We start from the raw sequence: 25,001 nt of genomic DNA, 5'->3' as shown, positions 1-25,001 counted from the left end.
AATTCCCACACTGTTAATGTTAATTCACCTTTGAGCTGTTGTTATAGCAAAAGTTGTTAGTTCCAATAAACAAACTAAGCAAATTTCAGCTAATTTATTTTAATCTTGTCTGCACATGCTGTCGAAGGTCAACACTACATGAAGTGCAATCTTTTTGCGACAGCTATGGTTTATTTATGCAATTTAATAAAATGTATTATATTGCATATTTGTGACCATTCCTAACCCTCCCTAAGAAAGGATAAGAAAAACTTTATTAAAGGGAGAGTATAAAAGAGAGTGCAGTGTTGCACCTAGGTGAGGGGGAAGGGAAGAGGGAGTCAGGGTAGGACAATGGAAGGTTTAGGAAAGACTTAACTAATGACTATATTGCGCTAATTTAAATTATTAAACTCAAAACTACCTGCTCTAATTTCAGTATTTGTGACTTGTTTTGTTTTTTGGTGCCATATGTGATTTGAAATATTATAATAAAATAATTACAATGTAAAGCTTCCAAACAGCTATTTACTGCCAAGCAACTTACATGATATTATTTACTAAAAATAAATGGCATTTTTACAAACAATCAAAAAAAAATTTTTTTAAGATACAACTTTAAAGGCAATCATTGTATTTGTAGTTTATTATTGTTGTTAGTATGGTGCGTCATAGTAACGTCAGTCAGCACACTAGCAGACAGTGGAGCAGAAGAACACACACGAACACACACACACAACACACACACACACACACACACACACACACACACACACACACACACACACACACACACACACACACACACACACACACACACACACACACACACACACACACACACACACACACACACACACAGTCTTTGAAAGAACATGGAGCCCATGTCCTCTCCCGTCAGATTTCGCAGCAGTAAAAAAGGTAAGTCTATGTTACTGCACATTTCTTTTGTTCACAAATATTGGACATGATGACATTAGTTTGTATTCTGAGCTCTTTAAAATCCAAATATAACTACATTTGTGGGCTCTGTTGTGTCGTGTTGGTTGTTGACTTTTCTGCATTGACTACCTCTAAAAACACAATATGCTATTCAAGAATCATTTATCTCATTAAGCTTGTTTTTCACCTTTTTTTCCAGTTTTAATTAATTTCTTACATCAATGATGATTAAAGTTTGTTTGCAATTTTCCATCTTTTAATCCAAAACTGTTTCTAAATGTTTCTGTGTTTAAAAAAAGCTGCAACGCTGCCAGAAAAAGAGGTATGCCATATTAGAGTTTGTGTCTCTTTGTGTGTGTGTGTGTGATTTAGGAGTTAAACCTTCTACCCCCACTTTGTTAGGGAATTAAAGCTTGGCTAAGCTTGTTGTAAATCTCTGTGGTTAATGAGAGCTGACAAGTAGAGGGATACCATGTGAACCCTGGCTGTCTTTAAAGTCACACATTACTCTGTATTCTGCTGCGGGGATGTTGACTGTACAAGCAGGAGAAGATATTGAACATGACGAAACTCCTAAACCATGAGAAGCTTCATAAAAACTGAGAAGAACAAGCAGAAGAGTTTGATGTCTCCCTACTTCAGGCTTGAACAGATGGATGAGGGCCTTTGTGATGGTATAATACGATCACATGTCAGCTAATCGTTAAGAAAGGGGTGCAGCCATTAGCTAACAACTATAGACTGTTCAAAATGGCATACTACGTACTATGCACTTAGTGAGCATATACTGTCTACTATATACTATAAGTATGATTAGGATGATGACAGATGATGACCATTCCCACTGAAGTATTCTTCAAAGTGTCCCAAGATGCGTTTCAAATCTACAACGAGAAAAAGCTAAAGCACAATGCATTGATTCGCATTTTACGTGAGAAAGAGACCAAGTAGAATATCAACATGCGGTCATTTGACCCATAAAACTCGCGAAAAACACATTTCATGCCGACATTTTGGAGATTTTCGGAGACCCGCCATTGTGCTACTGATAAAACGACTGGTTAACTTCAAAACAAGAGCTCTGTTTACAAAAGCGTTAAAAAAAACTAATGGAAGACAAAAACAGATGCTTTTGTTTGATTTTAACTGAAAGGCGGCCCCAGGACGATTTTACGTTCCGTTCACAAGGCATTATGGGGCGGTTGAGTATGACTAGTGCCCACTGCCCACCATGCATACTTCAAAAATGTCCCGATATAGTAAACATCAGGGTATTTCTCACGTACTCAATCTTTGCATACTATCTAATGTGAAGGCACTACATACTCATTTTGATGTCAGACAGTACTAGTTGTACGTTAGCATGTGATTTCCGACACAGCCTAATAAAGGACAGCAACATCAGTGACATTTCCTGTTTTTTTTGTTTAGTAGTTAAAAGCTCAAAGCTTATGTTAAAATTCCCATGATCCTCAATTTAACTGTTAATAAATTTGACAACAAAGTTTGTAAGATTTCCTTCTGCTACATTTTGATGTCTGTCCTTGTGTCACTTCCTAGCTGTCCAGTCTCTCTATCGACGACCAGGATGACATCCACATTCCCTATGCCATGAGGGACCTGCCCCCACTCTCTCTGCGTGGTGAACAGCGGCCATTAGCGTTCCACTCTGAGGCAGAGAGACCTGCACCGAGGATTAACGGAAGATTTCACAGCCTTCCTGGGACACCCCCTCTGTCTCGCCCCTTCTCCTCCTTCTCTACTGGCTCCCCTGTGGTCCCTCCCAGACTGAGTCACATAGGTTTGGACTCTGAGTTTCATCATCTGCCTCTACGGAGGCAGCTCGCCTCTCAGGTGTCCCTGGACTCACCGCTCAGCCCGTCCTCACGTCCACGTAGTCCCTGGGGACGTTTTGACCCCTACGACTCCCCAGAGGTGTGGGTTTTTCTTTCTTTCTTTTAACATTCAAATAAAATTCATGTGCACCTGACATTAAACAAAAGACCATCTGGTTGTTTACTTTTTAACATTGTATTGAGTTATTGTTGATTGTTATTGCGATGGTATGTCCCTTTCTGTACTGCATAGACTCAAATTTGTTCAGGTTGTATACTGAGATACAGCCTAGCAAGTTGTAACCCCAACCTGACAAAAGCAGGAATAAAAAGTGCATCAAGAGATGCTTTTTTAAAAAAAGAATATTAGCTCTACATTATAAAGCTCTGCTCACAAAATGGAGCGATTTCTGATAAATCAATGTCAGGACCATCCAAAATATCTTGTTTTTCAAACTTTTATGTAATCATGTAACTTCTATGATGAGGAACATATACATCGTTTTAAAAGAGTGTCTATAAGAATGTAGTATTTCATCATTAATGGTTTCTTCTGTTAGTCATAAAAAATACAGTATATCGTAGAATTACTAATCCCTTGAAATCTGCATTTGATGGGGTCTGAAGATAGACTTGAGAGGGTTAGCGCTCATTACAGAACTAACAATCAGATATACAGTAGGCAGGTGAACCCACTCCTAATAATAATAAATTAAAGGCTCCAATAAATCAGTCAGTGTATTTGTTCGATATGTGTTTGTCGTTCTTTGCAGGATCAGGACAAAGACTATGTCGGCTTTGCAACGCTGCCTAATCAAGTTCACAGAAAGACGGTGAAAAAGGGCTTCACATTTACACTCATGGTGGCAGGTGAGATCAAGGCTGTGATATCGTGTTACAGTCTCGTCATTGTACAACTCTCACACACACACACACACACACACGCACACACATACACACACACACACACACACTTTGAAAGAACATGGAGCCCACTATAGGTGGAATAATATCGCATTCGATATATATCGCGTTAACAAAACAGGCGGTAATAGTGGCACTGTAATCAAAATGCCTGTGACTGTGTAGTGTGATTGTGCTTCTTTATGTGAGCAGTGGAATAGAATATTATTATATAACATCTTCCTGTATATAACTTAAGTTAAGTGTTTGTCAACCTCTGCATTTACCATTTTCTGTATGCAGATGATGTAGTAGTCTACTCTACTGTCTATATGATGGTGATTTTCAGCAGCTTTTCAATACATGGACTCAACATGGGCAACATTTTGATTCAATGAGAAGCTGGTAAACATAACAATGTGATTTTTGGAAGTGAAGGAGAGACAAAGCTGACTATTCCGATTTATTTGTCTTTGGTTCTAATGATGAGATTAGGGATGAAGGATGACTTTGTCACATTGGGATTAATTAACAGATTACAAAAATATCCACAGACAGTTGGCAGATTTACCTTTTTTTGCTTTCTCTGCTAATGCAAATGTGGACTGATTTAAAAACTGCTCACCTGTGGAGCTATAACAGTAAAAGTGATATGTGTCAGTAAGACTGAATGTGACTCTCTCTCTCTTTCTACAGGTGAGTCAGGCCTTGGCAAATCAACTCTAATCAACAGTTTGTTTCTCACTGACCTCTATAAAGACAGAAAAGTCCTCAACGCTGAAGGTGAAGGTTGTTTTTTCCTCAAAATGTTTACGCACTAAACTAAAAGTTGCCTATTTGACTGAAGTAATCTTGTGCAAACTGTTGCATCTCCAGAACGAATATGTCAAACAGTGGACATCGTCAAACACACCATCGGCATCGAGGAGAAAGGAGTGAAGCTGAGACTCACCATCATCGACACGCCTGGCCTTGGAGACGCCGTCAACAACACGGACAGGTGATGTCATCAACACAAGTTCTTTATCTGTAACCAAGAAAGTAGCAGTGAATAGTGACATTTGTCTGTACATGCTGAATATTCAAACAGTTCCCTGTTTTCATTAGCTGGTTCCATATAGAGCAGTACATCGACCAGCAGTTTGAGCAGTACTTCAGAGACGAGAGCGGCCTGAACCGAAGAAACATCCAGGACAACAGAGTTCACTGCTGCCTTTACTTCATCTCACCATTTGGACACGGGTACGCTGACTGCAGGACTTTCTAACGCTCATAACGATGTGTCCTTTTCTTTCTGACTCATTCCTGCATGTGTGTGTCTGCCTTTATTAGCCTCCGTCCTCTGGATGTGGAGTGTATGAGGGCCTTACATGAAAAAGTCAACATTATCCCCGTGCTGGCCAAAGCTGACAGTCTGACGCGAGCAGAAATTTTCAAAAAGAAGAGGAAGGTAAAGGAAGAATAACTGATATCCTCAGGGACAAGAATTAGAGCTGCATAATTATTCAAATTTTGTTGCCACGATTAAATTAAACTGATCGTCGGCAATATTTACATTTAAAATGTGGGCTCTGCGGCATATCAAATCAAACACTTTCTCAACCATTTGGTGGATTGATGAGAGCTGTGAGCAGTAATTGTTTCCAATGAGTTCCATTTCGTGAAAGCACTCTGTAAAGTGTATTTATTCAGTTATACCTTGGTATATTTTAAATTATTGGGTTCATTTCTTTTTTTTCATTTAAAGCCTAATTTTGCACTGTAAACTGTTCATATTTAGTTTTTTTTTTTTTTTAAGTAGTGCAAAATATATACATACTGTATTTTTCCTTAACATGATAAAAAAAATTGTGATTATAATCGTGATTACAATATTGATCAAAATAATCGTGATCATTTTGGCCACAATCATGCAGCCCTAACTGGAAAGAATTCAACTATCTTGTCAGTTTTTAAGGCCATGCTTTTACTGAAATTGTCACAAAATTGTCCAACTGGTGATTTTTCATCTAAAACTGGGTCCCTATACTATAGTTTCCTTTTTTCCTACTTAAGAAAAACAAAAACCATTTGTATGTTCATGTTTTGGACAAAAAGTTTGTGTAACTACTCAGGTTTGAGATAGGCCACCAATCATACAGATGTTTTTTAACATTTATTTCTCTTCAGTTATCCGACACCGTGAAAACTACAAAAGTAAAAAAAAAAAAAAACATACAAAGTACTTTTAACAAATAATGGCAACAAATATGAACGAGTGAAACTTTCACAATTACCGTGCGTGCGCCTCTCAAATCATACAGAATAGTGAGGGTTTTGGACATATCAGTTCCCTCTGCAACAACGTAGGCTTTTTTCTCTCTGCAGCCGTATTGCATCTGACTGATTCCACAGGTGCAATCCTTAATTACCTGCAGTCACGTGACTTGCCTCATTCCCATAAAATAAAAAAAAACAGTTCACATTTTTAAACCATATCAACTTAAGTGCTTAGGAAAACGATCACAGAAACCAAAAGTCTAAAACTCAAAAATAACTGTCTTCTGGACAGTTACAGTTCGATAGTTTCGATATGAACCATTTTTCCTGCTGCGATTCTCTTTGTTTCAGATCAAAGAGGAAATTAAACAGTTTGGAATAAACATCTACGAGTTTCCGGAGTGCGATTCAGACGATGATGATGAATTTAGGATGCAGGAGCAGATTCTTAAGGTGGTTTTTCGTCATTCCTTTGCTTGTTTTTGGGGGATAAGTGTGTCCTCCCACACTGATACTTTCCTGCTGTGGCTTCTGTCTGCAGGACAGCATCCCGTTCGCCGTCATTGGGAGTAACATACAAGTGGAAAGTAAAGGTCACAAGTTCAGAGGCCGCATCTATCCCTGGGGCGTGGTAGAAGGTCAGTGGCTCCAACAGTCCATATTTATTACATCATCACAGATTTGGGTTCAGCTTCCTGGTGAGATGATCGTTCTTGGATGACTATGTTGCTTTTGTTCTGTGTTGTTTATTTTAGTGGAGAATCCAGCTCACTCTGACTTCCTGCTTCTGAGGAACATGCTGGTGAGGACGCACATGCAAGATCTGAAAGACATAACGCGGGAAACGCACTACGAAAACTACAGGGCCCAGTGCATCCAGAATATGACGCGCATGGTGGTGCAGGAGAGAAAACGGAGGTGGGTGGAGTCAGAGTTCATTGATTGGTCTTTTTATTGCATTAAAAAATAAAAAGAATAGTTCATTTAAAGATGTGTAGATGAAAGTACATCACAGGGCCAAGGCAGAGAAACAAATAATCACAAACATAGAGTCAGTTTTTCAGAAGCTTCAGCTGAAATCCACGTTCAGACGTTTTGTTACAGCAGCTGGGCTAACCAACATTTTTTTTTATTGCTACCTCTATTCCATCCAAAAGTTGTCAAAAAACACGGCCAAAGTAACATTTCTGGGAATTTCACAGATTGAAAGTTGTGCCAAAAAAAATAGCAGATGTTGATTTTGGGGCTTTTCTACGGAAGCGCCTGAACACAACCAAAAATGTATGTCTCAGTGAGTTCATATCAGAACACAAAAAACAAACTTGTCTTCCTTGTTTGGCGTAGAAACACAAAACAAAAACTAAAGTAAAAATTATTCTTAGATAAACTTTTCTGCTTCTGCGTTGTCTTTATATTCTTCTGCTCGATTCCCAATCACACAATACAAAGCAAGTTCAAGTCACGTGACTATGGAAGTGAATTAGAGCCAGGGAGAAAATATCTTTGGCCAAATCAAGAATAAAGTCAAAATATCGAGATTAAGGTTGAAATTTCGAGAATTTAATTGAAATACAATGTTGAGATTAAAGTCGAAAAGATGAGATTAAATTTGAAAAGATGAGATTAAAGTTGAAATTTAAAAAATGAACTGAAATACAATACTGTGATGAAAGTTTGCTAATAAAGTCAAATCTACAGATATTGTGTGTAGAGTTTATTTTGGAAATTTCGACTTTAATCTTGTTTTTTTGACACTATATTTTAACTTTAATATCGACTTTATTTTTGACATTTCGACTTCATTTGTCCAAATATTTTCTCCATGACCATTTGTCAACACACCCATTGTTTGTGAATGAATAAAAAAAACAGTCTTGCAAATGGCAATATCAACCTTAAACAATTTGTTTGTTCGTAAAACTTTTTAAGAAATACCTTATATTTACTGTTTATTGAGACCTACACTACCTTATTGTTGTTATATACAGATACAATATATATATATATATACACACACACACACATTAGTTAGCATCCCTAGCAGCTGTAGTGTGTAGTATAGTCAGAGTGATTAAGCAGGAATGAGCTAATAGCCAGAAAGCTAACCTAAGCTAGCTTGCCATTTTTAAATTCATGCTGGTTTATGGTGTTGTTTTAATGCTTTAAATCTTAAAGTATTAAAAAAAACACACTATAACTAAAGTTTGTAGATTATAATGACTATAACTTTGGTGTAAAAACTGCTTTTAGTTTACGTGAGAAGCATCGAGAGGACAGTGAGAGCGACTTTCCTCTGCCGCTCGCTGCCGTCGACGACTCAGAGAAAGAAAGACTGATCTTTGAGAAGGATGAAGAGGTGTGTTTCATCAATTATTCCTACTAATAATTAAATAATTCGTTTACCAAGCTTCCTCTCTCTGTCTGTAGCTGAAGAGGATGCAGGAAGTCCTGGAGAGGATTCAGGAGCAGATGCAAAGCAGTCAGAGAGGAAGCTGCTGACGTCATGAAGACCTTTTTTAATGTAATTTATGTGAACAATAAACATTAAAGGATGTTATGAATCATTTGCTGTTTGATGGACACTAACATCAAGCAGGTGGTCATAATATTATGGCTGAGTAATGATCGTTCAACAGCGATCAGAGACTACTTTTATGTAGTAATATCGCCATCTAGTGGTTAATGTGGCACAGTGACGTTTTGAAAACGTGATGTATTACTAATGATTTACTCTTCAATTTTGATTTTTTATAATTGTCTTCTTTTTTTGTAACTTTTTTTTTAATCGACATAAATTGTGAGGTAAATTGGTTGTATTAAATATATTCCATTGTAAACGGAATAGGAAATTTAACACCTTTCCCCAATCATAAAAATAAAATCCAGCTTGATGAAAACAGTAATATATGTGATTATTGGTTAGTTTTTTTTATTTATTTACTTAAAAAATTAATAAATATACATTATATGATGTGAAATTTATCTCAAAAGATTTAAGAATTAAACATTAAAAATGTGTTTGTTAGATTTGAATCATAGAAGAAATAAAGTCTTTAAGTGCATGTTAAATATTTAAGCTTTTTATTTGTGTTTTTTTATTTGTTTCGTTTTTACACAAATACATATACACAATTACTCATGGGAAACGACTTTGTAATTAAGAATATAACTTTGTGCAATATATATATATATATATTTTTTTTAATGTTCAGGTTGAACATAATTCCTACTTCTAGATTTTCACAATAAGAGCTCTGGATATATGTTTTTGTTTAAAATAGAATTTGCAAGTATTTCTATCTGTTTAAAAGTAACCAATGAACCATAGTTGGACAATGCAACCTTGGGGTCGTGACCCCACATGGGGTCGCCTGAAATTTTTAGGAATTGTGAATTTTTTTCAAATTAACACATCACACATTCAATATCAAACAACTGTATTCGATACTTAAACTTTCTGAAATATAAATCTAGTTCAAATAAAATGTAATATTGTAACACTTTAATAAACATGACCAAAAAGTAATTCTAGAAAAAAAAATGCTGCACCAGAAATTTGTGATATCAAAATAGGGTCAAGACCCAAAAAACGTTGGGAACCACTGCACTGAAACATAAGGACACAAGTCGAGTGTGTTGTAAATGTAATAAGATTTATTAAGAATCTTTATTATTTCATCAGCATAATTCTTCATAATTAATGTTTTCATCCGTCATCATCATTATTATTTCAAACAGTGGACAGTTAGCTCTAAAAGGCAGCCCAAAGTGTACAGGCGATATATAACTTAAAACTTTCTCCATAGGGAAAACATGTTTTTCATATTCATATATAATATCAATGTAGCATGAGGTCCAAGATTCTGCCCACGTTATACAGTATTGTACATGGTCCCAAAATTAACTAAGAAACAAAACTTTGAACAAAAAAAAGTAACCAAAACAGCAATCTACATGCAAATCAAAGCTAAAGGAGGAAACAAGCATTTTAAAGTTTTAGGATACATACACTCATATACCAAAAAATCATGCGTACAATCACAGATTTACAAAACTTCCATACGTACATAGAAATATTACAAAACTCAAAAATTTATATTAGACATCGTTTCATCAAGAAAAAACAACATTTTTTTGTTTGTTTTTCACTTTTTCCACTCAGTGCCTCCGTCTGATTCACTAAATGGAAAACTAAACAAAAAAAAAAAGAATAAATCGTTCCACTTGCTTCATGTCTTCATGTTTCATTGTCACAGTGTTAAGGAAAAGTGGATATAATAATAATAATAATAATAATAATAATAATAATAATAATAATAGTAATAGTAATAGGCACACGATAGCACCCGAACAGGCTCGTACTCACACTCCATCCATCATGCACAGAGAAAAAACCTAAGAAGCACAGCCATGCTACAGGTACGAGAGGAATAATTAGAGTACACATTTAAAAAAAGATATCAAAGTACGCTCGTGTATATATAGACACACAGAGGAAGCAGAGATACACACATACAACTACGGACAACCATGGAGCTACACACATAAACACAAGGTTGGTGGCACATCACACGTTCCTGGTGCGGAGGATTTCCTCGACTAATAAATGAGAATTGAGGATAATTCTATGTTATTTCTGCAATGTGTGAGTTTGTTTTGTCCTATTGGTGTCCAAAACGTGTGTGCGAGGAGTACCATCCCTATGAGGTCTGAGGTGAAGCAGCAGGGGGCGCTGTTGCATTACACTGAGGAGGATGAAAACATGGAGCTCATGGTTTGAGGCAGTTAGGTCACACGTTAGGATCATTCTACAAACAGAGATGGGTTTAAAATAGAGTACCAAGTGTTAGCCAAGTGATCAAAGGACTTTCCTTTGAGGAGTTTTGGGAAGTCCTTTGATCAATGGAATTTCCTTTTGATCAAAGGAATTTCCGTCGATCACTCTTTAAAGTAGTTTTTTTTTTTTAAACTTAAGGTTCATTCAGTTGCCCTGTGGGTCGGATAGAGTCACACATTTAAAACTAGAGGATTTGTTGTGATTTCTGTTTCAACGTCCCAACAGTGAAGCATGGTGGTGGTATCACCAAAAAACACTGATCAGGGCTTCAGGCGGTTCACCCTGGATCGAAAGTTCACTTTTTTTTTTTTAGCATGGAATGGACTGAGCCGACACCATGCAGGAGTGGATTAAGGACAGCGCTGTGAATGTCCTTTGGTTCCCCGGTCAGAGTCCTGACGTGAACCAGGTGACCTAAATATGGATTTCAATGGATATAATCAAACCAGGCTCAGAGTCTCTGCTTAGAAGAACATCTTAAAATCCAGTTGGACGTACATTACAGTGAAAAGTTTAAACACTTGGGTGATAATCCAGTTTAATTTATCCTTTATCAATTATGTTAATAAATCTGTTTAAAATCTGACCTTATGGAGTAGTAGTTAGGGTAAACTCATGCTGCATTTTCAATTTTTATCAATTTAGATACTTTGAATTAACTGCACACACAAAAAAAAAAACCTACATTCTGTGAGAAAGTCCTTCTCTAGACTTTTCTGGGCTCAAATTTGTTTCACAGAACAAACTTTACACCCCGCCATGTGTTCCAAGATGTTTTAGTGACATGTGATGAATGTGCAGATTTAGTAACGACTACATATTGGCTGAGGATTTCAAAGTGAAGAAGTGCATCAACGTGAGAAAATGATTCCAAACCTTGCGGTCGCGTGAAGACAGAATCAAAGGTTAGACTGTAATAGACACTGGGATTTCTCCTCCTGCTGTCAAACACATCATCAGTAGTTTCTACGTCACTGTTCCCACATCGTTTGTCGACTGTTGTGATAAAAGTATCCAAAAATTAGCCTTGTCTAAAACCTCCTGCGAGTTGCGGTGCATCTTTGAGGCGTGAGCTGAATATGTCATGTCAGTGCTTGTTGAAGTGAGAAAGAGGAGCCAAACAAAGCTTCCCATCATCGCAGCGAAACGTCAGAATCTCATGTCGTGACCCATTAACTCTGATTCATCTTATTGTTCCTGAACTCTCAGAGCTGGGATCACAATATCCCCACAGATCAATGATGGGAGTCTGGAAACGTCTCTTATTTGGCGGTTAGGCCAGTTTGAGTGTGCTGACGGGAAAGGTTGGGACCGTAACCATGGTGACGGGGTTGAGGGCAGTAGCCTGTCCCACCAACTGAGCGTGCGGAGCCAGCACTGCCGTGGTTTTCCCCAGGGACGGGTTCCCCTGGCCCACCACCGTGCTGCTGTTCACCTGCGCTCCATTAGCGTTAGCTTGTGGGTAAGCCTGGACGTGTGGCAGCGCGTGGTGGGTGAAGGTGTGGGTTATGTGGCCCACCATGGTGGGCTGAGACACGGACACGCCCTGAGGGTACAGGGCAGGGAGGTGGGCCACCGGGTGGACGGTGATGTGTCCGATGGGCTGGGCCGCAATTGGTTGGTGGGTCGCGGAGGCAGCTGCCACGGGAGCTGCTGCAATTGGCTGAGGGGTGGACGGGGTGGGGCCTGGAGAGGGGGCGATGTGGGTTAGGTGTTTGTGATTGGCTGGGAGTGCGTGGTTGACGGCCTGGATGACAGAGGGGTGGGAAACCGTGGCGTGGGTGATGACGGTGGGCTGGACCTGCACAGCTGGAGGTTTGATAGGTTGAGGCATCGGCTGGGGGGCGGGGCCAGGAGCTGGAGCAGGGGCGATGGCCTGAGGGAGGGTTGGACCAGAGCAGGAGGTGGCGAGGACTCCCGTTAGAGGTAACGTGGCGTGTTGGATAGACAGGTGAGGGGTGAAGAATGGCTGAGTTTGTAAGATGGGGGGAGTCGGTTTAGGGAGGGTGGACGAAGCAAGAGGAGGAGGGGGGGTGTCCATGTCCATGTCCTCGTAATTGTCCTCTCCTTCTGCAGAATAAAAAAAACAACAAAAAAACACATTAGCTCCCAAAATATAACAGACCGACAGAGGTGAAAGTAACGGATTACAAAAACTAACGTTACTGTAATTGAGCTTTTATGGGTCTTCTAGAATATTTATAAATCAATAATTTTACTTGTATTTGAGTACGTTTTAAAAGTAGTAATTAGTTACATTTCTACACCCAACTGTTACTGAGTAAATTATTATTTTTTGTTTTAAAATGATCAAAGAACATTGAGAATCTACAAAAAATGAAATAACCAGACAACAGTTAAATGCATCACATCATGGCAGACAACAAATCAGATTAAAAGTAATGCACCATGCTAAAACAGCATTGAATGTTGGTTATTTTCTTAGTTTTAGTTTCATAATTGTAGCTATACTTAGAGCCTGATCATTTTTAAAAATCTTGAATTGAATTCATTGTTTTTTTTTTTTAAATTTAAAAAATAATTGTACATTTTGACAAACCTTTTATTTTATACAGATGTCTTTGTGGAAAATAAATAAAGTTCCAATTGTGCAAGACTTCATCTCTTCCTTTTTAAGTTTATACACGAGATGTTTACTGTACGTAATTGAACCATGGCAAGATTTATTACCAAAAATAACATGGGGGGGGGGGGGGAAAGTTAGTAGTAACTTTTACTTTGAGTACTATTTTTTCAGCTACTTTTTCAGTATTTTATGTATGACTTACTTGTTCTATCAAGTAACAGTACTTCTACATGAGTAGAATATATCAGTACTAATTACACCTCTGCAGGCTGAAAGTGAAGTATGTGTGTAATGACGTGTTTAATCCGTGTCTAACATAAGGTTTGGTCAATGAAACACTAAACTCCAGCTCTTACCTGAGGCGGTAGACGTGGACGCCTGGTCGTCTTCGGGCTGGATCGTCTGTCGTAGGACTCTATCGATCTCCGTGACGTCCATGCACTGACTGAGCTCGTTCTTCAGCTCTGCCAGACGCTGCTGCGTTGCAATCTTCTCCCTGGCCAAACGCTCCATCTCATGCTCGTACTCTTTCTCCTTCCGCTTCAGGGTCTTTGAACACAGAGTGAAGACTGTCAGCATGTGGCTGCAGTAAAACCCTATTTCTGTTTTCACTGGTGTCATCGTTCTATTAAAGATGCTGTTAAAGAACAGTTTTAGATGGAGATGAAAAGCTTGTAAATAACATGTCAGGAAGGATCAGCAACCACAAAATGTCCATCAGTCATTTCTACTCAATTTATTCATTATAATACTAGTGTGAATATTCTATCATTACAAAAATGTAAACTACAATCGTAGAACAGTCATCACATGTATTTCTTTATAATTTATAATACTGGAGGGCTTTTATTTTGAAATGCATACATAAACTGGTGACTTAACTACAGAATTTATCCTGGAAAGTGAATTATTTCTAACAGGGGCATGAATGCCATAAATCTGACAATATATACACCAATATATCCCCACACTAAACAATACAATATACATTGATATCAATTACAAGTACAAAATGGTATTAAATACAACTTGTTTTATTTTCTTTAAACTTGCGAGAACAAGTAAATGGTAACTAACTGTAATTCAAGAACCAATACCAAAAATGCTATGTTTTATATTAAAAAAAAAAAAAACATTGATACATTGATATGTTCAAACTGTCAAATTACATTTTTCAAAAAAGTTTAACTACAACAGATTCTTAAATTCTTAAAAAAAAATAAAAATAAATAGAAAATCGATTTAGACATTTTTTGGATTGATACTATAATCATATTTTCTTCCACCCTTACTTACTACATATTAAATTAAAAATATTTAACCAAGCCTATTTAAAATAAATAAATAAATAAAATAAAGGATACATCCCCATTTTTGATCAAAAACTTTTCACAGACCTGAAACAAACCAATGTAATAGTCGGCCTCTGGATGAGGTGTGGGTGTTTTTCCCTACAACACCCTTTCTACAGTTAATAAAATGAGGAACATTCACTGATAGCCCTGAGGATTAATCGTGTGTTACTGCTGTGTCTTATTCAAACAGTCGATTCAAAGCCCGACACAACAACACATGGGACATTTATAGTTGCTTGAACATTAGCTTTAGAGAGAAAACATTAAAGTCAACAGTTTGCCACAATCTGCCCGTTAAAGTCAGAGTGAATGAATGAACGAACGTGTGACTTCAATTATGTCCTAACAGAGTGCAATTAAAAAACAACACTTCAAAAAACACAAAAGCATTTTTTCCCCATTCCCAGTCCACCTCTCTGTGACCCAGTTTCTGTGCAGGTCAGCTGACTCATGAGCACCAAACAGGCAGCGGGCTGAGGACATTAATGCAGATTACAGAGTGCCGGGCAGGATAGGTGAGGGTGGGTAGGAGGAAGTAACTCTTTCAAACGGCTGAATCAAAACACGTAGAGGGGGTGGAGAGGTCGGATAAAACATACTATCATCATCATGACTAATACCATTATCATCATCGACAGCATCATTTCTGGGTTCTTCTTGTCACCACAACATCCTGAACAATAGGTTTGTCTCAAGTTATGAGCAACTAATAAACACTTAATAGTTGCAAATTATTATTTAATAATTTTGTATTCAATTTAAAATTAAACAATCACAGATAATCTAAACTGGTTTATTGGTGCTTTTAACATTATGCCTAACTTTGGTATTACAGCTTAAAATCAATGCAGGTCTGCAAAAGCCTCAATATTCAATATTAATTGTCTGGAATCATAGTCTTTAATGTCTTCTCTTACTTTTAAACAGTAGAAATATCATCCCATTAACAAAATGTGGACAAAACCAGTTCAACATTTACCAGCATATGTTTGACACCCTTAAGTTACCACTAAGATAGATTAATATGTTAGGGTTTCATTTCATCAGAAACATCAAAGTGATCAGCAGATGCCTCTGAAGAAGACTTAAACATAGACTTAACACATTATTCAAAAAGAAGAGAAAAATAACTTGCTGGAACTAAGATTGATTGCCTAGATTTCATTTTTCATTTAGTTTTTGTGCATATTGTTATTATTTAGAGTAGATTCAGCATTAACCAAAATTCCCAAAACCAGAGTAAGATTGAAAAAGTGAAAACATTTGTCAAACTTTCAGCATTAGCTTACTTAAGAACAAAGCTACTCATCTAAATGATCAAAACAAAGAAAGAAATCAGGATCAAAGTAGAAAAGAGCAGCGAGACAATGAGCACACGGGGACACATGATCCTACGTGACTACAGGATGCTCACTTCACTGAGCAAAGCCGTTTACGCTCTGCTCTGCACGTGATGGCTCCACAGGCGCGCCTGGGCCCACTTCCCTTCTAACCCTTTCCTGTCCGAACTCACAGTCACTGCGCCTCTCCACAGCCCTCAGATAACTCCTGACCCTCTCGCGCAGCAAAACAAGCTCACTTCCACCAACTACTGTAAATGACAGGGACAGAACAACCTTACAGCCCATCAGTGGGGAACAGCATAGCCCACTTCACTTAAATTAATTAATGCTTAAAACATGCCACATTTTTGAATTGGCACTTCTTTGCTATATATAAAAAGTAAAATAACTGTTCTTTAAATGTGCTGTCAAACTTATCTCATTCCATCATATTGTTAAGATAGGAAATACCAGCCCACAGTGCATCCATGAACATTTGGTTCAAGGTCTTCTAATGGAGTCCCAGACACCATTACTCTTGAAGTTAATCACCAAGGAAACAACTGCTACCCGTGGACGTTTCCGTGGTAACCTCATCTGTGAGGATTGGAGCGCTTGAGCAGCAGTTCATAAAAAGCATAAAGGAGGTGCCTCGAATTAGAGGAGTCTATCGGAACGATCACAAACGAGGAGTGACGTTGCTGGATGTGCAATAGTTGAGTGCTTTGGATTCCTCCCCCCGCTTCCTGCTCGTCTGCACTTCCTCTCTTCCAACAACCCCCCCACCTCATACTTCCTCTGTTTCTGTCACCCTCCTCCCTCAGGTGACTTATGGCTTCTATATCTGTCCCTTATCTAAACGGCCATTCTAGTAAGAGCTGCTCAAATGTCACACTTCATACAAACCCCATGGGTGCTCCGTCACCTCTATCCACTGACACTGAAACACCATAACCTGATTCCATTGGTGTGCCTCTGCACAGCAGCACACACACACTCCCTCTCTCACAAACACTCTGGCTGCTGGTTGCCACGGTAACCCAGTGTCCCTTAAGGCGAAGGACAACATATCTCTACAGATATAGAAATTAAGGTTGAAAAGCATATGGTAGGACGATATCATTTGTGGCATATCTGCATTCCCCCCGCTGTTATCACCATAGCAACACTGCCGCACTGCTCCATACCCGTCGCCGTCTGCTTTCACTGTAATCTGGAGGTGCAGCGGCAGATAGCGGCGGTGGGTGACGTCACCCAGTTTTGCAGTAGCCATGTGCTCAGATCTCACATGGCCGAGGGAGAGGAATAGAGTTTAGCAGGTTTACACGAAGAGAGGAGGCGGGGCTATAACGGCCATGATTACATAGTTGGACACCAGGCATAGGATTCATTATTACAAGTAACTGAATGAGCACAACACAGAGATGCAATCAGCTCAACAACTTTGATCCTGGTTTGAAAAAAGGCAGTAATAATAATAATAGCTGGAGAACAGTTAAAGCTGCTACCCCCGATTATTTTTCATTAAATTAAAATCATAGTGTACGCCTCATAGATCAATGAATCGAACATCATTTACTCCAAAAAGAAAGGAAAAAAGTTGAAATTGCTGCTTGACAGTTTGTGCTTACCTCCACCGTAAACGCTCCATTTGTTGGCATTTTTGCGCATTGCATTGTGGGATGTTCTAATGTTTTTGCCATTTTCAGATTTTGAACTTCAAAATTCAATGTATTTTATTGAGTGTGTCACAAATGTATTACCATTGGTTTGGGGAAAATGTCTGTATTCATGTAAACATTTGTCCTATTATGTTTCCATGTACCCCCTACGATGTGTTCAAGTACCACTAAGGGTACACGGAAAACGGATGCATAGAAGTATTTTTATTTTATTCTTACTGTAATTTATTGTGTTTCCTCAGAGAAAAGAACACCAATTTTTGTTACTTTACCATTTATGTTTTTTTTCTCAGGCAAATAAGCTTTGATTTATCAATTAATGAGGCATAAACTATGATTTTAACTAAATCAAAAACTTATCGGGGGTAAGCAGCTTTAACAGAAACCAGGTAACAGTAATTTATAAGCACCTCACCATGATTGTAGGTTGGTGGAGACCACCGAGCCTGAGTCAGTCAGAAATCAAGAGTAGTCTGCAGACGGACAATCAAAAACCTCAATTATTCAAGTTCAGTTGTCCGTGTGAATTTTTTTTAAACTTTAGACTGAACACGTTGTGAGTAGATATTCAGTTACAGTATGGATGGTAGTGATGAAATAATGAAAAAATAAAAGCCAAAAAATGCACACCTTCACCCACGTATAGCACGGATTTGAACATTTACCATTTCAAAGTTTTTCATATACGCTCCTAGTGAAGAAAATACGCAGTTTATTCATCAAACTCGACAAACATTTTCCCAGGAGGTGGAAAACTTCCTCCAGTTGCCGTCTAATCCTGTTCATTTTCCATTGCAAAACTTAATAAGCTCCAAATCTCAAAGCCTTACTGGACATTAAAGGAACCCCTGCATCGACTGCACCCTAGGGCCACATTTCCTTTCTGCCAAAATGCAGAAATCTTTCCTCATCTCCTCTTGATGCTCTCCATGCCCCTCCCCCAACGCAGCCTCAGTTCTAAGACATCCACATGCATTACCACGCTTCACATCCCATTATTCAAAATAATGATTTCTTAATCTTGCATTAGATTTCCTTTACATATTCACTAACATATTTGCTGATTCACAAAATCAAGTGAAATGACTTCCCCCATTCCCCCACCAGTTATACATACACACTGCATAAACCTGGAAGAATGTTAGGTTTAATGCATTCTGTCCAAAATGCTGACACCAAATCTTTTGTAACAGTAACAGGACAAGCTTCAAGTATCGAATCCATGAGCTTCAGCAATGATTTCAAAAGCAAACAGAATAAAAACAACCATGTAAATAAGTCAGTTTGCTGCAGAGAAGTGAGCAGATGACACCGACCTGTATGTAGCGCAAAGCACTGCGGAGAACACTCAGGTTGGAGGTCTTCTTCTCATCGACATTGGGAACGTTCTTTTTCAGCGTTTCAAAACACTCTTTAAGGTGCGCTCGCCTGTGGGACAGATTGGAAAACGTGATCAATGTGAGGTTAACAATCAGACAGAGACAACTAGAATTTAGCTGTTCTGATTTAATTAATGGGATCCTCCACTCACCGTTATAACAAATGTGGCCTAAAACCTTTGAAATGTCCTTATTAGTTGATCTATGCCTAACAAAACACATTATTTTGCACCATATTCATTTTTTTTTTTAAATGAAACTACTTTACCGTTTTAAAACCTATGTTCGGCCATACTGAAATCATGTCATTGATGATGTCCTGTAAACATTGTTTTCTATTGAATGCTAACTTGTGCTGCTTTTGGTTGCTCCAAATAATCAAGAGAAGCAAGTTTGGTTTACCGAAAGATGATAAAAATAGTTGTGACCCGTAAAATAAGCTATTATCGCAGGGGGAGACAGTTCTAACTGTGCGGTTTGGTAGTAGACAATGAAGCAGAGAAGATGAGCTCTCCTAAGTGACCTTTACTTCCCCTTAAACAGTGTGCGGCTGGCGCTTTGGTGACTGAAGATAGTGAGTAATCACGAACTGTTGAACACACTAACCTTGAGGATGAAGTCATTTTGGGTGGAAGTCTGGAACACAGGTTTTAAAACAGTAAAGTATTCCCATTTTTAAAAGTAAATAAAGTAAATATAGTGCAAAATAATGTGTTTTGATAGGCATAGATATTCTAATAAGGACATTTCAAAGATTTTAGGCCACATTTGTAAAAACAGTGGAGGATCCCTTTAAGGAAACTCCATAACATTTAAGCTTTTGTATGTAAAAAGTTACAAAACAAAGTTTGCATGTGTTTGTTAAAATCAATCCTCGTGTACTGACCTGTCTTTCTCCAGTTTATTATGTGCCTCTCTCGTTCCCGCCCTGAAAACACAAAATAAATAAATAAATGATGAACACAAGCTGAGCTCACACTTTTATACATAATGACGAACTGACCCTCCCGGTCTCTTCTTCACGTCCAACCCTCTCAGGTCATCCATCATCATGCCGTTGAGCCGAGGCTGTGATGAAGGTGGATGCTGATGGGGAACCAGTGCATGATGGGAGCCCGAGCTATTTGTGCTAATAGAGGTTGGGTACTGGATCTGGACCTGAGGCTGGGGCTGGCTGGGCTTTACGCTCACTAGAGGCTGACTGGTGTCTACCTTCAACTGGGAGGCACACAACAAATGACGAGATACTGGGGGAAGTTGCTGTGGAGGGGGCGAAGAGTTCTTGATTGATAGTGAGGTGTTGAGTGGCGTTGTTGCCGCCGCGATCGGCGTTTGAAGCGGAAGTGGAGGGACGGAGGGCGTCGCTGTGACGACGGGGACCATTGGGATGACTGCGATAGGAACTTGAGGAGGAGGGAGTGACGGGGGTGGAGGAGGAGGAGGAAGTTGAGGAGGCGGGCATGGTGGCTGTTGGCGGTGAGTGTCATTGTTCCATGTGATATGGTTGGCTCTAACAGGCTGAGGTAATGAGCTCACGAGTTCAACTTGCCTCAACTCCTCTTCCTTTTTGACAAGCACCTTCTCTTTGCATTGCTCTTCCTCTGTAAAAAAAAATGTGTGTGAGAGGTACCCATGCTTGGTATAGGTCCTCGACAAATTAATACTCGGAGACACTGTACAGACAAGAAATAACATTTTATTCAAAAGACTGACTCGAAGACACGCTTTTCAAATTTAAATGAGGTATTATGTGGGATCCACAGTAATATTGGGACTGTTATAAATATTATTATGATGTTACAGGTTAAAAAAAAAGGGAAAACAACAACAGAGAAGCCACCATGCTGGTTGAGACACAATGGAGTGGGCGGCATCACACCGTAAGCCGGGGGATCAAAATCACAGCGGGCCCCTATACTCAACAGCAGTGGCGAGAACCCTGCGATATTGATAAACGAGAGTTGGATTATATCAACCTACATGTCAAATCTCTAATATAATATTAAATATTGTGAGGCTATTTTTCTGGTAATTTAACACAGATAACAGTGAGGCCTTACTTTTGTGTGGGAACCTTTTTTTAAATTATTAAATAAACTGAGTATTTTCTCCACTGATAATTACAAGCCTCTACCCTGGGAATGAACCCTGGAATTGTATCCTCTAAACACTTGTAGCCTCCGGAAGACAGCAGTGAACCCACTACTAAGCTGCAATCGCTCTTTGGCAAGCTGACCACAAGTGAAAGATGCTTTGTCAGGCTACAACAAATAAAAGAGGCCCAGGAGGAGAAACTTTTAAATGTAGCAGCAATGATATCAATAAGGAATTCTTCCACACTCTGGCAGACAAACTCAAAGTACTGTGGAAGCCCTTGGTTACCATGGAAACAACACCTCTAAAAACAGAATTGCAGGGATTCTTCAAATTTGCACAAAGGCAGCGTGCATGTCAGTAGCCACCTCCAACAAACTAGAGACATCACATGTCCAAAAACAAGGCAGTGTTAAATAACACGGGAAGGCTGAAAACTCCTGCTGACGCAATTTCATGTTACCATGACACAAAGTTTACTTTTACTGTATGAAATGTATTGACTGTGCAGCCAACCAGATTTGAATGATTGAGGTATTACTCATTTATATACATTATTTATGAGTCCTGGTTAATTATTGAACTCATCTTGAGAGAGAAAAAATACTCAATGTGGGAGAGTACAAAAACCAGTGAGGTCTTTTTTGACTGAAGTCACAATATATTATTAGAATTGTACATCAATTCACAATGGGGGGAGGGGAGAGAGACTGCAGAAGTGCTTGTAAAACCATGGAGGTAGGAGACAATCAACAATCTCAAAGTTATAATAATAATAATGCATTAGATTTTATATATAGATTTGTCATAAACACTCAAAGCACTTTACAGAATTAAGGCATTAGTCTTTCACTCCACACTTAGTGGTGGGAAGCTACTATTTCAGCCACAGCTGCCCTGGGGCAGACTGACAGAGGCGAGGCTGCCATAGTGTGCCATAGGCCCCTCCGACCACCACCATACTAGGCAATGTGGGTGAAGTGTCTTGCCCAGGGGCACAATGACAGATTCCACTGGAGCGACTGTCCCCCACTGTGGCACCTGGAATTCTCAGTGGTCTCCCATCCAACTACTAACCAGGCCCAGACCTGCTTAGCTTCCAAGATCTATTGCGATTGGGCTGGTATGGACACAAATTCATTTACTCACTGAATTCACCAATTTCCAAATGGTTAGATTTTTTTCCTCCTGATATGCAGAATCTGGATCAGATCTGAATGAAACTCTGTGAGCTAACTGAGGAACCAATCTGACACAACTGAGTCAAATTTTTTAAAAACTTGTCAATTACAAACCAAGCTATACATTTGCTTTTTTATGATGAGAGATCGGGATTTTTCAATTATCGAAACTGCTCCAGAATCAGCATTTTTTATTTATTGGAATCTTCCCGAGTGTAAGGTCAATTTTTGGTTAAAATTGTCCAAATACTTTTGACGTAATATATATATCCAAATGTTGGTGAAAAAACTACCTCTTGGGTGGAATTAATATAGATACAATACATATACTGTATGCAGTGACCTGCAGTCAGGGGAGGCATAGTAGGCAGTGCCTACCCAAGGCTGAATTGATATTTTGATTATTTGTTGTAATTATAATATAATTATAAATTATTTATTTTTCCATTTCCGATAGCCTATAGTAACTCTAAGTTTGAAAGTGTCAGCATTTTGTGCATTTTCATAACCCACTACTACTAAACATTGCTATTTCCTGGAACGGCTGCAGTCTCATTCCGCTGTAAGGCAGGAGGAGGCCACGCCCCCTCCCAAAAGCACATTGCTGCTCTGCCTCTGTCCCCATAGCGTATTTTATGTGTTTGCGAATGCACAGTCTGTTCCCCAAGATGAAAACCATTAACGTAAAAAGGCAGCTCTCAACGCTGCCTTTGGACGTAACCGTGCTATGCTAAATGCTACACGTAAGTTCACAGTACATTAGTGAATTGATATCACATGAACTCTGCTGCTACGTTCTCTAGCTAGTGGGCGGGATAACACTACAGTCAGAATGACAGCGCTAGAGACGATAAAGAAACTTTCTTTTGAGGAAAAATGACAGCTTTTAAAAGATGGGAGACCAACACCTGAGCTATCAGACCTTCAACAAAGGTAAGGTCAGAAAATTGTTCATATTTTTCACAGTGAATGGTAGGATTGGCTTTGTGGATGTGCCTCACTGAGGTTGTTGAGTTGTGTTGTAATTTTCTCTGTGTTTCCAACACAAACAACGGATGATATATATCTTGTTGAGAGAGTATGGAGGATATATTAAATATTTGTTTATGTTTCTTTAATGGTATTTTACAATGGTGATTTTGTTAGATGGCTAAATGCTTCTTCATGTGGATCTTGTTGGGTTTTTTTCTTTCTTATTATGAATTTTATATTTTGATAAGCGCATTGAGATGACTTTGTTGTAATTTGCTTTATACAAATAAAGTTGAATTGAATTAACACTTGCCAGCAGAAACATACGAAATTGCCATCGGTGGTCTCGATTTGCAACGTGCCTACCCAACCCTAGTGGTCACGGCACGTCACTGACTGTGTGGTTGAAACAAACGCACAAAGAGTGACTGACTGAGCATAGCTACACCTGTACACTTACTATTCCACGCACAAACATAAATTACGTAACACATGCGTGGCGTAGTGTTGCCCTACTTCAGCCCAGTCTCGCTTCTCCTGACCCTCCCCTGTCAGCAGACTGACTGAGGAAGGGCGGGGCCGGAGTGGGAGCGCTCCCGCGTGTGCAAGGAGGGGGGGGGGGGGTGAAGCACGTGGTAGTTTGGGCGGATCCTCCTTGCACGCGGTAGGGTGAAGTATGCGCGCGAGGGAGAGGGTAGGATCGCCTGACACGTCATCAGAGACACAAAAGACCCCCAACACACACAAGCATGCACGTCTTCTCAGCTCTTGATCTGTGATCGAAACGTCATATGACGGCTGATCTGGATCTGACACAAAGAATGGGGGCTTTAAACTGGTCCTGTATGGAGGACACAGACGACTCAGAGGCTGACAGTCCAGTTCCGGTGTGTGTGTGTGTGTCAGTCATAAGATAGCTGAGCAATGTCAGGGCATTATGTAAAGAGCAGCCTCTGCTCGCCACCGCCCTGCCGGGACACGGCGGACTGGAAGTGGGACGAACCGAGTCTCAGGAACTTTTTTCACTACAGTATATCACTGTGTGTGTGTGTGTGTGTGTAGCTCAGCTTTAAAGGAATTCAATGTGGAAAAGCAGCGCGGAAGGGAACTCCACCACTGTCACACACACACAACTGAAAGCGCGCAAAGCAGTTCACATAAACAACTTCTTTCGTTTCCGCGTTACAAATATTACTTGTAGTAACTCGTTACAGCTATTACGTTTTGAAGAACACGCCTCTTCGGTGTGGGACGTTAAACTGCTGCAAAGTGGTAAATTGAGCTCAATTACAATGTTTCTAACGGGACTCTGGGGGTTTCCTACACCTAAAGCCGGGACACAGAAGCTCCCTGCGCGTGTCGGTGTCAGGTGTCTTCCTCGCGCTCGTACTCACCACGTTTGATTTGTTGTTGTTGTTGTTGGGCTTGCCATTCCAGATATCTGGCCGCCTCCAGAAGTGTGTCGATGCTCATTGCGCGTAAACTGTGACGACAGGCGGCCCGGTGGCCCGGGACAGACGGAGGACCCACCAAGGGATGGACCTGCTGTTCCGGTAGTAACTGTAGCGGGAACGCCCGAGCCTCTTGTCCTCGGTGCTCCTCCGAAAAGCCGTCGGGCCACTTTTTTTTTTTTTTTTTTTTTTTTTTAATCCGGTCGAGGGTAACGTAAATCCA

At 39.4% G+C, this 25,001-nt stretch overlaps 2 protein-coding genes across 3 annotated transcripts; one reads left to right on the top strand and one right to left on the bottom strand.

The window, feature by feature from the left end:
• The first annotated feature begins 848 nt into the window (after positions 1 to 848).
• LOC114475239 (septin-5-like) lies at positions 849 to 8,422 on the top strand. The gene is made up of 12 exons (XM_028465906.1): positions 849 to 900; positions 2,482 to 2,856; positions 3,530 to 3,626; positions 4,356 to 4,442; positions 4,536 to 4,659; positions 4,767 to 4,901; positions 4,992 to 5,109; positions 6,270 to 6,371; positions 6,460 to 6,556; positions 6,674 to 6,836; positions 8,169 to 8,274; positions 8,346 to 8,422. Exons 2-12 carry the CDS (start codon positions 2,533 to 2,535, stop codon positions 8,415 to 8,417), a joined length of 1,425 nt encoding a protein of 474 aa, XP_028321707.1. The 5' UTR covers positions 849 to 900; positions 2,482 to 2,532; the 3' UTR covers positions 8,418 to 8,422.
• A 1,604-nt stretch (positions 8,423 to 10,026) lies between these two features.
• mntb (MAX network transcriptional repressor b) lies at positions 10,027 to 25,001 on the bottom strand. 2 transcript variants are annotated; one of them, XM_028466830.1, is made up of 7 exons: positions 24,722 to 25,001; positions 20,084 to 20,681; positions 19,967 to 20,008; positions 19,687 to 19,716; positions 19,018 to 19,129; positions 13,699 to 13,891; positions 10,027 to 12,825 (listed from the first exon to the last, which is right to left on the bottom strand). In XM_028466830.1, exons 1-7 carry the CDS (start codon positions 24,798 to 24,800, stop codon positions 12,029 to 12,031), a joined length of 1,851 nt encoding a protein of 616 aa, XP_028322631.1. In that variant the 5' UTR covers positions 24,801 to 25,001; the 3' UTR covers positions 10,027 to 12,028. The 2 variants fall into 2 exon arrangements, with proteins under 2 accessions (XP_028322631.1, XP_028322632.1); XM_028466831.1 differs by lacking the exon at positions 19,687 to 19,716 and having other exon boundaries at positions 24,722 to 25,000.

This window comes from Gouania willdenowi, chromosome 14, assembly GCF_900634775.1.
Source record: "Gouania willdenowi chromosome 14, fGouWil2.1, whole genome shotgun sequence".
NCBI classification, from domain to species: domain Eukaryota; kingdom Metazoa; phylum Chordata; class Actinopteri; order Blenniiformes; family Gobiesocidae; genus Gouania; species Gouania willdenowi.
Note: the sequence above shows the minus strand (reverse complement) of the source record. Positions and strands in the feature narration are given on the sequence as shown.